The sequence below is a fragment of the Homarus americanus genome, unplaced genomic scaffold, assembly GCF_018991925.1.
Source record: "Homarus americanus isolate GMGI-L3 unplaced genomic scaffold, GMGI_Hamer_2.0 scaffold6489, whole genome shotgun sequence".
In the NCBI taxonomy this organism is placed as follows: Eukaryota; Metazoa; Arthropoda; class Malacostraca; order Decapoda; family Nephropidae; genus Homarus; species Homarus americanus.
Genome location: NW_024734986.1, coordinates 1 through 14,796, shown reverse-complemented (window position 1 = coordinate 14,796; position 14,796 = coordinate 1). Strand labels below are relative to the sequence as shown.

The 14,796-nt window shown below is 36.2% G+C and overlaps 1 protein-coding gene across 1 annotated transcript; it reads left to right on the top strand.

Moving 5' to 3' along the window:
* The first annotated feature begins 2,313 nt into the window (after positions 1-2,313).
* LOC121870714 (probable glutamate receptor) lies at positions 2,314-12,642 on the top strand. Its single transcript, XM_042372657.1, has 7 exons — positions 2,314-2,478; positions 2,758-2,996; positions 4,969-5,153; positions 5,507-5,743; positions 6,056-6,234; positions 10,614-10,761; positions 11,358-12,642. Exons 1-7 carry the CDS (start codon positions 2,330-2,332, stop codon positions 11,523-11,525), a joined length of 1,305 nt encoding a protein of 434 aa, XP_042228591.1. The 5' UTR covers positions 2,314-2,329; the 3' UTR covers positions 11,526-12,642.
* The last annotated feature ends 2,154 nt before the right edge of the window (positions 12,643-14,796 follow it).

Here is a 14,796-nt window from a genome sequence, read left to right as displayed (position 1 = left end):
TGTTATATGTAGTGATGATGGATGTTGTTGTATGTAGTGTTGATGGATGTTGTTGTATGTAGTGATGATGGATGGTGTTATATGTAGTGATGATGGATAATGTTATATGTAGTGATGATGGATGGTGTTATATGTCGTGACGATGGATGATGTTATATGTAGTGATGATGGATGTTGTTGTATGTAGTGATGATGGATGGTGTTATATGTAGTGATGATGGATGATATTATATGTAGTGATGATGGGTGGTGTTATATGTAGTGATGGTGGATGGTGTTATATGTAGTGATGATGGATGTTGTTGTATGTAGTGATGATGGATGGTGTTATATGTAGTGATGATGGATGGTGTTAGATGAGGTGATGAAGGATGGTGTTATATGCAGTGATGAAGGATGGTTTTATATGTAGTGATGATGGATGGTGCTAAGAACAGTGACGATGGATGCTGTTATATATTGTGATGATGGATGGTGTTAGGTGTAGTGATGATGGATGGTGTTAAGTATAGTGATGATGGATGGTGTTAAGTATAGTGATGTTGGATGGTGTTATATATAGTGATGATGGATTGTGTTATATAGAGTGATGATGGATTGTGTTATATATAGTGGCGATGATGTGTTGAAAGGCAGTGATGATGGATGGTGTTATATGTAGCGATGATGGATGGTGTTTTATGTAGTGATGATGGATGGTGTTATATGTAGTGATGATGGATGTTGTTATATGTAGTGATGATGGGTGGTGTTATATGTAGTGATGATGGATGGTGTTATATGTAGTGATGATGGATGATGTTATATGTAGTGATGATGGATGGTGTTATATGTAGTGATGATGGATGTTGTTATATGTAGTGATGATGGATGGTGTTATATGTAGCGATGATGGATGGTGTTATATGTAGTGATGATGGATGGTGTTATATGTAGTGATGATGGATGGTGTTATATGTAGTGATGATGGATGGTGTTATAATAAGTAGTGATGATGGATGGTGTTATATGCAGTGATGATGGATGGTGTTATATGCAGTGATGATGGATGGTGTTATATTTAGTGATGATGGATGGTGTTATATGTAGTGGTGATGTATGGTGTTATATGTAGTGATGATGAATGGTGTTATATGTAGTGATGATGGATGGTGTTGTATGTAGTGATGATGGATGGTGTTATATGTAGTGATGATGGATGGTGTTATATGTAGTGATGATGGATGGTGTTATATGTAGTGATGATGGATGGTGTTTTATGTAGTGATGATGGATGGTGTTATATGTAGTGATGATGGATGGTGTTATATGTAGTGATCTCAAAAAAACTCCAACCAACCAGATCAGACACAGCCCCGATGCACACAAGTAGAAAAGTCGTATTCCCTCCTATGATTTACAGCTATTTTGATCCTTAGGTTCTCTTTCATTATGGCTTATTTTTCTCTGCATTTAACCTCGGTCAGTTACACCACAAAGAGGTTGAATAGTCGTATCCCATCCCATGTATTATAGCTAATTTTATCCTTATGCTCTCTCTCATTACAGCTTACTTTTCTTTGATCTCTAACTTTTCTAGGATGTCCAATCTAACAAGGTAGGTAGGTAGGTAGGTAGGTAGTCCATTCTAACTAGTTATGCCAAAGGTAAGATATTTCACACCTTGGCCTAGCGAAAGAGCCAATATTATCTTGTAAATCATTTGTCAGTCGGAACATCTTCAAGGTTGATTACAGACTGTAATCACCCCTGGGAATGTGAATTACACTTCATGTTTTCTTGTTTCCTATGTGGAGTAAGGAAGGGAATACTAAAGTTAATTCATAGAGAAAAATTTACAAAACTTCCTGACTTAACTCATATTGTCTAAACATTCTTGTGATTTATATTCTTATTTTCATCTAATCTTATTGGTTAAAATTCTAATGAATAACTTAATAAGAGAATTAAGTGTATATTGTCCTCCAAGATCGTGTCGACTTCATATTTTCCTCAGCCATAGAATATTTTCCTCAGCCATAGAATATTTTCAGGTGCTCTGCCCACCAATACTGTCTTCCTCAAATATTGTTTCTATTTCACCAAACGCATTAAAACAGGTGCAGTACTTCTTTTCTTTGCAGATTAAAACTGTAAATCGTTGACATGGTTCCGTCTAACTTGGATAATTGCATCGAAGTAAAAGATTTCATTGTCTGTACGTTGCCTTGGCCTAACTGGTTAGTGCCTCCTCAGTAGCTCTTTTGCTTATGGAAAGAAAAGTCTCTAAAATCTCTATTAAAGTCTCTAAGCCTTGACGATTTTTTCAGCAGAAAGGTTTCATGACTTCATGGGCCTTAAGATGAAGTTCTCAGCAATTCGTTACTTCCCATACAATGACTACACGCCCGACAGTAGTGAGCCAGGCAGTACCGTCACTCTCAAAGATTGCCTTGACGCTAGACTGCTTTCTGTTCTGGAACCAGCACTCAACTGCAGGTATGTACAGTATATATATATATATATATATATATATATATATATATATATATATAATAAACAACCAGATTTCCATGGTCACCATAACATACTTTATGTGCGCATACTTCATGCGTCATCAAAAAAAATCTTTTATATATTGAGATGCATCTCTTAATTTTTTTTGTTGGCAACTAATGTAATTACTCTTCTAGTATATGCACTTAAGGACCTTAGATGTTGAAGTAATCGAGTATAACTTTAACAACACAACCTTAAATTGCAAGTAATCACCTACAGTTCTGAGATTCGAGCACAGTCTGAGCGTGCTTGGGGTACATTGGAGGATGGCCAGTTTACTGGAATGATGGGCGAATTCCAGCGAGAAGAGATAGACATTGGTATGCCCACGGCTCCCGCTGTAGAGCGGAGTGTTGTCTTGGATAACTTCGGTGCTTATCAAGCTGATGTGGTATGCCCGGTATCCTTGAAGCCTACTCTGTTACCTCAATACCTGTCTCTGATTAGACCATTTGCAGGTACGAGTAATTTACTTTGGTTTTAGCAGGCAAATTTAGTCATCACAAAAACTTTAAAATTAGTGTATTGTTGTTCTAATGCTATAGTGATATACTGCTAAAATTATAGTACAAACTTTTAGGAGCGTTTTACACTAATTAACTACTCCGGAATTTCTGTTTTGAAGAATTTCTTCAGTTCAACTCGATCATGGATAGAAAGCCAATACAGTATACAGAAATAAAAGCACCCGAGAAGGATTTATTGATATCATATTGAATCCTTGTTTTTCTGTATGGAATAGTAACATATAATCACACCTTGAGTGATATAATAATGACCAATACACTTTACATTTTTTATTCATTCACTATAATGTGACTCACATGCAGTAAGCATGTAAGAAGAGGTCACACTCGTGACCCTAAAACAGCTGAACTATCTCTATTCACATGGCCAAGCCGATATATATATATATACATATATATATATATATATATATATATATATATATATATATATATATATATATATATATATATATATATATATATATATATATATATATATATATATATAGTGTATTTATAATGAGACAGAAAACGCTCAACTGTGTTTCAGAATATGTCTACCACTGATAAACTTTCTTACCTAAACAGTACAAGTCACGGGACAGCTCCCAATATTTTTCTTATAAAGAAACAAATGTAAGAACTCAACTAAAACTGAAATAAATGACTTATATGTAACTATGTGATGTAGCCTCAAAGTTGCACAATGATCTTGTTTTTGGCTGAAAAATATATTTTGAGATAAGACATTCCTAATCACAACTGTTCTGTGAATAACACTTCGTGGACACTGTTGAGCAGGAAAAAGGTCTTGACATCGTTTTAGACCATCAGTGAAGGCAGTGAAACAAGTTGGAGCAGCAGTCTAAAATATAACCGAAATTTAGAAATAATCAGCCGTAACTTCAAATGCAAAGATCCTGTATAGTAAGTACCTGTAGGTGCTCCTTCTGCTTTTTAAGTCTCGTACTGTATATTATGTATGGAGACCAGACTTCCAGAAAAATATAACATCCTAGGAAGGTGCAACTGAGAGCGACTAAGATGATTACTGACCTATATGATCTTGATTATCCAATTAGACTGAGGGTCTGAGAACTGACAGCTCTTCTGACATGACAAGACAAAGCGGATCTCGAAAAGACATCACAAGTCTGGAAGGAATAAAAAATGTAAGGAAATATAAATTTGTCGTGATGTCACGCGTCACTAACACGAGTGAACACAACTTCAAGCTCACTAAATTGTCATGAAGACAAATATAAGAAAATACTTCAAGAAAGGGTATTAGACCTAAGAAATAACCTACCAGTTTATGATGTGGAAACGAGAATGGTATTGGGCTTCAAAATAACCCTGTACAAAACTGTCAAGAACACTGGAGGGATCCTACTTAGATTATTGGCCCCCTTCTGTTATTAGGCAAAGTAAGTGAATTAGGCAGAGAATAATGAAACCATAATATTGACAGCATTATGCATTCTTTCATATCATTATATTCTTTGTGATTGCAATATACTTCTTGTTTGATAATGTTTTTTAACTTAGTCGAAAACATTTCTTTGGTTACTATTTTTAAACATTTAATTGCAAGACAATATTTTTTCCGCATTTATATAGGACATTAATGAAAAAGGAATTTATGTAAATTTTTACAACTGGTAAGGATAGATTTAACAGTGACTCATCTCTGTCTTTACAAAATATTTTATCGTAACTTTATTTCATACAAATCTAACACCATTGTTAGAAAATCGCCACTAAAGACACTGCAAATGTCCCAAGCGCCAGACCTTACAAGCAACCAAATTTTTACTCACTTCTGTGTTTTTGGGCGAGAGATACGGTATTTTAACTCTTAACAACCTAACAGGAGCCTAAAGCGTCAAGTAATTAAATAATTCTTCATTTTTTTCTTAAGGAGAACTGTGGGGAGGATTACTGTTGAGTGTGTTGGCGTGGGGCGTGGTTATGTGGCTGCTGCAGAATGCCTGGTGGTGGGTGACAGGTGATCGTGGTGTTAAATTCAGCACAGCCCTCCTGTATGGCTGGGCCGTGCTATTAGAACGGTCGACCTCAAACCCTCCCGTCAATGACTCAGGCAGAGTAAGTCTTTCTATCTGCTAATTTTGTTCCTCTCCTACTTTTGAGTGGGTGGACCAAGGAGTACAGAAGACTCTGAGAAGGGGAGACACATTTCTTAGAGCGGAGTAAGATAATTGTAGAAAGCAACAGGAAAAGGATTTAACATCCACACACATTTCATCCATATTCTCAACTTACATACACAACAGTATACAGTAAGTGTACCACCCACACTAGTTTACAACGCTTCATAAACCAAATCATAGGTTAACATTTTCACCTGATGGATGACAGGTTCCTAGTCATTACCTTTATGTTTACAGGTAAATGTGGGTGGCGGATGCTTGATCATCACCTTCACTTTATGCTTACAGCTGTTGGTAGGATGGTGGCTGGTGTTCTGTCTGGTCGTCACCACAGGGTATCGTTCGTCTTTAATTGCTCACCTGACAGTCCAGGGGAAGTCCCAACCACCTGAAACCTATGAGGATCTGGTGTCTCTGGACAACTGGAAGTGGGGTACCCAGTCTTGGATGTTAAAAGGATCGCCCGGACAATATTTCTCGAGGCACACTGACCCTGTCGTTCAAGAGATAAATCGAAGAATGGAGGCAAGTAAACTTAACTGTGAATTCCATAAAAAATATGGGGCCATGAAGTAGTTTAAGTTAATTGGGTCAATTAGGGGGATGGGCTTGTCCTATAAACCCTTATTAATTAGTATATATATATATATATATATATATATATATATATATATATATATATATATATATATATATATATATATATATATATATATATATATATATATATATATATATATATATATATATATATATATATATATATATATATATATAATATAGAATCCACTTTAGTATATATGTTATTAAAGCTATGTGTTTATATTTGTTCTCTAGCCTTTGACAGCTACTGAGGGACTGCACAAGGTATTAGAAGGAAGAAACTCATTCATCACTCCCAGATTTTACATTACCGTCGTCATCGATTCCCACTACACTGACAGCTACGGCCAAAGTCCCTTTTACATCAGCAAAACTGGAATTAAAATAATAGCTGCCTTTGGCTGGTCTTTCAGGTACGTATATATATATATATATATATATATATATATATATATATATATATATATATATATATATATATATATATATATATATATATATACAAACAAATACTAATTCTGTAAGAGGTGTTGTGATGTAATGGCCCCTGTCCCATCAACAGAAAGTATTATATAAATAGGTTATTTACATCTGATTTATATTCAGATTTCCCTGTAACTTTCCACTGGATATGAGGTGACATGTTCAATGCACGTGATAAGGTGTGCCCACGGGAAGCTGCGTCATACTATGCTGAATAAAGGCATAAAGAAGCCGGCTCCTGGCCACCTAAAGCGGGCAGTAGTTTGATATCCTTGATTAGAGGAAGACGTTATTTGAGAGCTGCAGTGGATGGCTCCGTCTTCCCTCGAGGGGAACGACGTACCTATTCCGTTCTCCCTCGATGGGTCACTACTCAGAGAGTAGCACTCCCAAACTTACATTGAACGGAGGGTAGGTGACCCTCTTTCTCTCTCTTCACGCTCATAGATAGCGGAAGACACGGTGATTTACACATCAGGAATTGCAGCTCGTGTGAGTACGAAAACAACATATCAGTCTACGTACCAAGGCGTCGGTGTTTTGTGAAACTAGAAAACAAACACCCTACAGTGACGCGTTACAAACAATGTCCGAGTGCTAAGAATATCCCGTACTGAGACGATAATTATTGAGTGTTTCTCATTCTGTCGCCCAAAGATGGTGCAGAATTATTCCCAATAACCGCAATTGAGTTATTGTTGACGTGAAATCCCTGTTATCGACAAGTGAGAGGGGTCAGGAACGCGTCTGTCAGCACCTGACCATTCTGTGGAAGATATTCCCCCGTGGTGAAGTGTATTCACCCGGCGTTCGTCATGCAGCGCGCCCCCCGACTCATAGCGGAGGGAAGAGTGCTGTTACCCACCCAGCACCCCCCACCTGGGACCATCTGTGGATCGCGTTTTCTATACAGACGCCCTAACTCCTGTATTAGGTATTTAAAGAGTAAAATACTTCATACACAGTGAACCTCTATAACTTCTCAAGTGATTGTTACAACTAACAGTCATAACACCATATACACAGTTGGTAAAGGTAGAGGAATTATGTTCTCCCCATTACTGTGACATAGACAGACTGGTTTAGAAGAACATATATATATATATATATATATATATATATATATATATATATATATATATATATATATATATATATATATATATATATATATATATATATATATATATATATATATATATATATATATATATATATATATATATATATATATATATATATATATATATATATATATATACTGTATATATATATATATATATATATATATATATATATATATAGATAGATATATATATGGACTAAAAATGCTACTGACACCACATCCGAGGCACGGGCAATTTCCCAATGAGGTTCACGGCGCCATCAGCTCGATGAACAGGCTTTGTGTAAAATATAACAGAGTCTAGGACTGCTTTTAGTGTTCTTGTGGGTTGGTCGGTAGCGTTCCCTAGTCCCACCCAATAGGTCGAGGGTTCGATTCCTGGCTGGTGAGATTATATTTTCAAAGTCAGCGTGTTATATGGACTAAAAATGAAGTATATATATGGTACCTCGTGTTTCATACCAGTTGAATTCGGTAAAATGCTACTGACACCACATACGAGGCACGGGCAGTTTCCCAATGAGGTTCACGGCGCCATCAGCTCGATGAACAGGCTTTGTGTGAAATATAACAGAGTCTAGGACTGCTTTTAGTGTCCTTGTGGGTTGGTGTAGTTCCCTAGTCCCACCCAGTAGGTCGAGGGTTTGATTCCTGGCTGGTGAGGTCGTTGATTATATATATATATATATATATATATATATATATATATATATATAATATATATATATATATATATATATATATATATATATATATATATATATATATATATATATATATATATATATATATATATAACGTAAGTGTAAATATGCAATAGCAATCAAAGATATTGTTATAAGTGTTACATTTACTGCTACAGGAAGATGAACTGTTAAATATGCTACACGTTGAGTTTATGTCCATAACCAATACTGAGTTATTAAAAGTTGCTGAATTATGGCAACAATCCTGTGAGCTGATGTGAACATTAGTTTCTGCAAATGATTCGTTCACTGCCCAGGGTGTGACAGGACGTGACTGCAGTTGTTGTGACTACTCATCAATCAACATCCTGTCAACAAAATTCTTTCGTATGGTGTGAATAAACCCCAGTTACCAGCACCCCACCCTAGTGATGACAAATCTCTGGCCATGAAAGATGGTCTCAGCATTCTGAGGTATGGTGTGGTGGATGACCTAGTGTTACCAGGAGTGGTAGTTTGCTGTCCTCAGAAGTTTCGTGAAAATTGACCCAGTCACCGGACCTTGGAGTCCTTTGTGAGTGACACGCACAAGTCTACGGAATTGCGGCAACAATTTCACATTATCAAGAAATTCTAGAAAGGAATTCTTCAATCAAGCCTACAAGGAATAGGTGGTATCTAGGTATACATTAAATATATACACACATTTACATGTTCGAGACATAACTCCACATTGATAGGACATCGATAGGTTATTGTCATTGTTGTAAGTGCTTACTTATTTTAATTTATATTGATGTGAAATAATTCCCGGTATTTATTAGACATAGAATATGTGGACATTTTCTTTTGATCCCAGGAAGGATAAGAATGTTCATAATTTTCAAACTACATATTTTAATGATGTCAAAGACACATCTTCTTAAAATAAAAATGTATTAGTTCTACAAAAGTATCACAGACTGTAAATTTTCAGCCATGCCGTGTTCAACCCTTCACAACTCAGTACCATTGCTCTCTGCACAAAGGAATGTTTCGTTGACAGAGTCTTAAACACCACACACCCATTCATACGGCGTGATGACAGTAGCAAAAGTTGTACATTGCTAAGAAGATGTGTTTTTAAACACGAAATAGGCGAAGATTATTTCTGCCATGTTGCTTTTGATATTGGCAGTATTGCTTGTGTTTGAAGTCATGTTTTTTTTCTGTTATTATAAGTCAGTGTCATCCAAGATAAAAATTGTTCATAACATTTTAACCCAAAAGGCACTAAAGTATAGGACCCCTGTAGTAGATAAAACCCCTACAGTAGTAAAATCTACAGCTTAGTGTCTACACCTATGTTTATAACATGGTTAGGGTTGTATAGGATGTATTGTACTCTGTGAGCTTATTTAGGCCTCACGGAGCTTGGCCGGTGGTGACCGAGCGATGTAATGGCCCCTGTCTCATCAACAGAAAGTATTATATATATGGGTTATTTACATCTGATTTATATTCAGATTCATCCCTTGTAACGTTTCACTGCCTATGAGGTGACATGTTCAATACACGTGATAAGGTGTGCCCACAGGAAGCTGCGTCATACTATGCTGAGTAAAGGCATAAAGTAGCCGGCTCCTGGCCACCTAAAGCGGGCAGTAGTTTGGTACCCTTGATTAGAGGGAGACGTTATTTGAGAGCCGCAGTGGATGGCTCCGTCTTCCCTCGAGGGGAACGACATACCTATTCCGTTCTCCCTCGATGGGTCACTACTCAAAGTCACTCACACCAACTAATATCGAACGGACGTTGATTCACGTTTATATAAATAAACGCCGTCCTTTCTCATCACACTCATAAATAGTGGAACTTACGGTTGATCTACACTCAGGAATCATATAAACATAATACCTTTCTAATAAAACAAGAAACTTCAATTGGGTTTCGTTACTAAAGCCCAATATAATATATGTGAACTAACCTGGTTAGTTGGGAATTAACCATCCGGCTCAGTGATTATGATTCCTGCCTTAAGTTTACAATATATGGTTAATACTTAATAATCAATGTTAGTAATGTGTATACGTGCCGCCCTAACTACACAGTTGCCCCTCTGATGTGGCCCACTCACGCAAAAAGGGTGAGCACCACTGCTCTACATCAAACATGAAGTTTTTGGTTATCGGGAAATATGTTCATTATACTCATTAGAGTTTTTAAACCACATATTCTCACATTAGGGCAGTCAACCTGGCTTGATGAAACATTGGGGTTTCTATTAATTGATCGCCAGTTTCATTTAGCTATCACTTAATAATAACTGGTTATGCAACGATTTAAAGGAAACGGTATTTCTTTTGTATTGATTGTATTTTAATGCAATTTTATAACCGGAGAAAAACTTTGTGGACACCCTGCTGCTATCTGAAACAATGATAATTTATTAAACATATGTTATTATTTGCAGTATTTAAGTATTAGCATAATTTTTACATAACATTTGTATTCTTAGGAAAGGAGCACCATATTACAGGCGATTTCATCAAATGGTTTTACGGTTGACTGACGCTGGCATTATACAACACTGGACTGATGACGTGATAGCCAGGCGCGTGAAGGAGAACAGGGCAGCTGCTGCACTGGCCCCTATTGCAACCCTGGTAAATGTTGTGCACGTTGGCATCACCCCTCTCTCTCTTGGAACCACATTTGTGCATTACTTATTTTTTTGCGCCATAATCTGAAACTAACTAGCAGTGATATCTGTATTGCCTTCGGATAAGACGATTTTACCATTTTTAATGCCATTTCCTCCCAATTTAATTTTAGCTGTGAAGAATTTAACCTTTATTTGACTCAGTAAGCTATTATGGTGTGCATTTAGAGTTTGATTCTGCCACTTCCCAGAAGTTTACAGTGAAGGAGAGAAAATCTAAATAATGGAGACCACTGACTTGACCTATTACTGTAGGGAGGCGAAACACTATACAAAGAGATCCTCTAACCTGCCGGCGGACCAATGCATGAACACATGGGAGACAATTAATATTCAGAATTCAACATATTTCTTAACAGACTGAACTTAGATAAGAACACAAAAATTAAAGAAAAAACGGATAATACAAAGGAAGGACTGCAGATTAAAATTTTTATAGATATGAGGGTACACAAAAATCTTATCTGTGATCTAATGATTTGATAATGAACGACAAAAGTTGTTCATAGCCTCGTTGTAACACCTTCATAATTTTCACAGAGTAACGAAAAAGAGATGGCCCTAGGGATGCAGCACATGCAAGGCGCCTTCTACCTCTTGTTTCTGGGGTGCGGCCTCGTCAGCCTCATCCTGCTGATGGAGTATATCGTCCAGTATCATCCTCGTCTCAACAAAACTTTCGCGAATACCACCAGACCTGAGGAATGATGATACTGGGAATATAAAAAATCGAATACAGCAAAATTCAAATATTAGACAAAAGGGCTAACTATCCTGTGAAGTAAATATTTTGATCTATTTGAGAATGCTAACAATGGTAAATAATATATGTTCACCAGTTATTTATACCATATGATCTGTACAAGACCAACCAAATAGAAAATACTGAAAATTTGACTGTTATGTTAGTGGAGGTTATACTAATTACCCTTGTGGATACTCGCATCTATATTGGATAGAATTTATAAGAAAATCCAAAAGACTTTGCAGGGTTTTAAGATTTTTTTTCACAGTTTCAGAAAAATGGCAAAAACTAACCGCTAACTATACGAGTTTCCCCCGTCACAGGCTGGAGTGAAAGGGGAGAGAGGTCGGGGAAACACAGTGGTTCCTTCGTTTTGTTTAAGCCTTTTTTTTTCATTTTCTTTCGAACTCTTCCTTACTTTTCCAGGCGATACACATCACAATTTTTGAATGAGGAAGCTCAAATTTAGACCCAATAGTGACCAAGTGTTTAGGCTTTTATTTCTTATTGTCTTTTTTTCAGATTTTTATTAAATGTTTGTTTATGGCATGGCATAACAGGATACTCCTTAATTAATAACGTTTTGCTACACAGAAAAAGCCCTAATTGATAGATTATAAGTTTACTAAAAACAGTACTTGGGAAATTAGAATTCTTCTTGAATATGAGTTATATGGACCAGGGCCGCATACTCAAAACACCTCATCGGTTACGTACAGTAGCAGAGATACGGTATCGTAACTTACAGACTCCTTACAGTCCTGTAAATTTCTCATACTTAAAATTTAATTACAGGTCCGTAAGCAGTCCGTAACTCTAATGCTTACCCTGTAAATTCAGTTCTCTTGTCTGAAGGTAGATGGCAGTGCAAGAGCTAGTTGGCCAATCGTCGCTCTGTTAACAAAATCATCAACCAATCACAAGAGAAGGAGAAATCAGCTGAAATCGACGCACTTGATAGTTGCTAGACGGACTTCAAGCGTCATAACTGACGATGGAATTATGTTTGAGTAATACTTTTCTTTTTTTACTGGGATCAGCCCACATGGGCACAGGTCACTGACCCACATCAGAGCCTGGGGGGCGAAAATGTAATAATTATTCATAGTAAATAAAATTTATAATAAAAAGTAAAATAAAATAATAATAATAACAATAATAATAATAACACTAATAATAATATTATTAATAATAATAATAATAATAATAATAATAATAATAATAATAATAATAATAATAATAATAATAAAGAACTATAAAGAAATAAACAGAAATAGTGAGAAACAATATATGTATGTTGTGTTGTCAAGTAAGAGAAATAATTGAGACCCTGCAATTGTGTGTAATTTAGGTAGAAAGACAAATCAGCAACCTGGGATTTGGTAACAATTTTCGTGATGCCATATAGCAGCAGGGTCTACCATTAGACAACACATTATGTTTCCAATATCTTCCCAGGCGGTAGTACCTCCCTGTTTGATAGCTGCCTACTACCTGTTGAGGATAATGGTTAACCACTGATCAAAATAAGCATAATATATATATATATATATATATATATATATATATATATATATATATATATATATATATATATATATATATCTTGGATAAAATCACACGGGAAAATGGAAACAACGGAGTACCTTAGCTTTCGTCTTTATTCAAGACATCTTCAGAGGCAACTGGATTACATGGACAGAGAGAGGCTTAAATATACAGGGTGACCTAAAAACATGAGGTCAGGTCATAATGATGACATCCACTAATCCCCACACCAACACAACCGTAGAGGAGCTTAAGAGAAGGGTGGTGACGTGACTAGACAGGTCAGGTCAGAAAAAAGGGACCCACAAAATAACTATCATACATCAAGATCAAAGGTTTTCAAAGCATTTTTAACCTTGGGCCACTGACAAATAAATTTATGTAACATATTATCAGTTTTGAACTGACCATCACTAAGGTTTATTGATTTTAATTCCTTAATCAAACTAGCTTCAACAGAAGTCTTTCTGTGACACAAGATGAGCTTTTTTCCCAAGCAATGGGGTGATTATTATTCCTAACATGAACGAACAAGGCACTGCTTTCAGATGCAGTTCTGGGGCCGGATACTCAAAACACCTCATAAGTTACGTTTTTCAGCATGATACAGTACCATATATTGTGGAAGCCTTACACTACCATAAATTTAGCAAACTCAAAATTTAATTATGGTTCCGTAAGCCTTCCGTAAGTTCTCGTAACTCTAGTGTTTACCCTGTAAATTAAGTTCTCTTGTCGGACGATAGATGTCAGTGCAGATGCTAGTTGGCCAATCAACGCTCAGTTAACAAAATCATCAACCAATCACAAGAGAAGGAGAAATCAGCTGAGAGCGACGAACGTAATATTATTTTGTAAACATGGAAGGACCACCAGCCAAGAAGAGACGACCTAATTTCAGTGAGATGGGGGATATATTTCTGGGTTCGAGAGATGATGTAATGGGCAATTGCAGGAACTACCGAGAAAATTTTTCCATTACCATAAACATTCTGGGGATGAGGGATATTTTCTTGATTTGTGATAACTGTCTCGTTAACGGGAAAACACTCATTCATTCACGGTAGTGCTCTTCACCAATTGTTCTGGCTAACAGAGATCTCACAGTATTTGGTGTTTTACCCCACTAGAATTTAGGTAAATAATCCCTTGCATAATGTTGGCCTGTGACAAGACACATAAGCTATACTAAGATAGCCTTATTCTGGGCAAATTAAAATAAATTGGTTATTGATAGCATAGCCTTGCCTAACCTAAATGACAAATCACTTCTCTTAAATTACTCATTTAGCCTAGACCCTGGTGTTTTCCTTTCAATGTTGGGAACATTTGGTCTGAATTGTCTTCAAGTTCATACAAAAAACAACAATTTAAAACCTGAAAATATATCGGATTAGCCGGAAATTTTCTTAAATTAATACTCTACCTATGATAATGTTCAAGGAAAGTCTGGAACTAGGCCTAAGGTAGCTGCTAGACAAAGTGACTCACTGACGGCCTGACGCTCACCAAAAAACCATGTACACATTCTCTAACCTAACATAACATAACCAAACCTATCTATCTAACCTATACCCTATTAGTATAATTTCTTATTTAAATAATCCTCATGTTCTAACTAAATTAAGTAGGCCCCATGTTTAAACATTTATTTGCCTAAGACTGAAAAAGCAGTTATATAGGCAC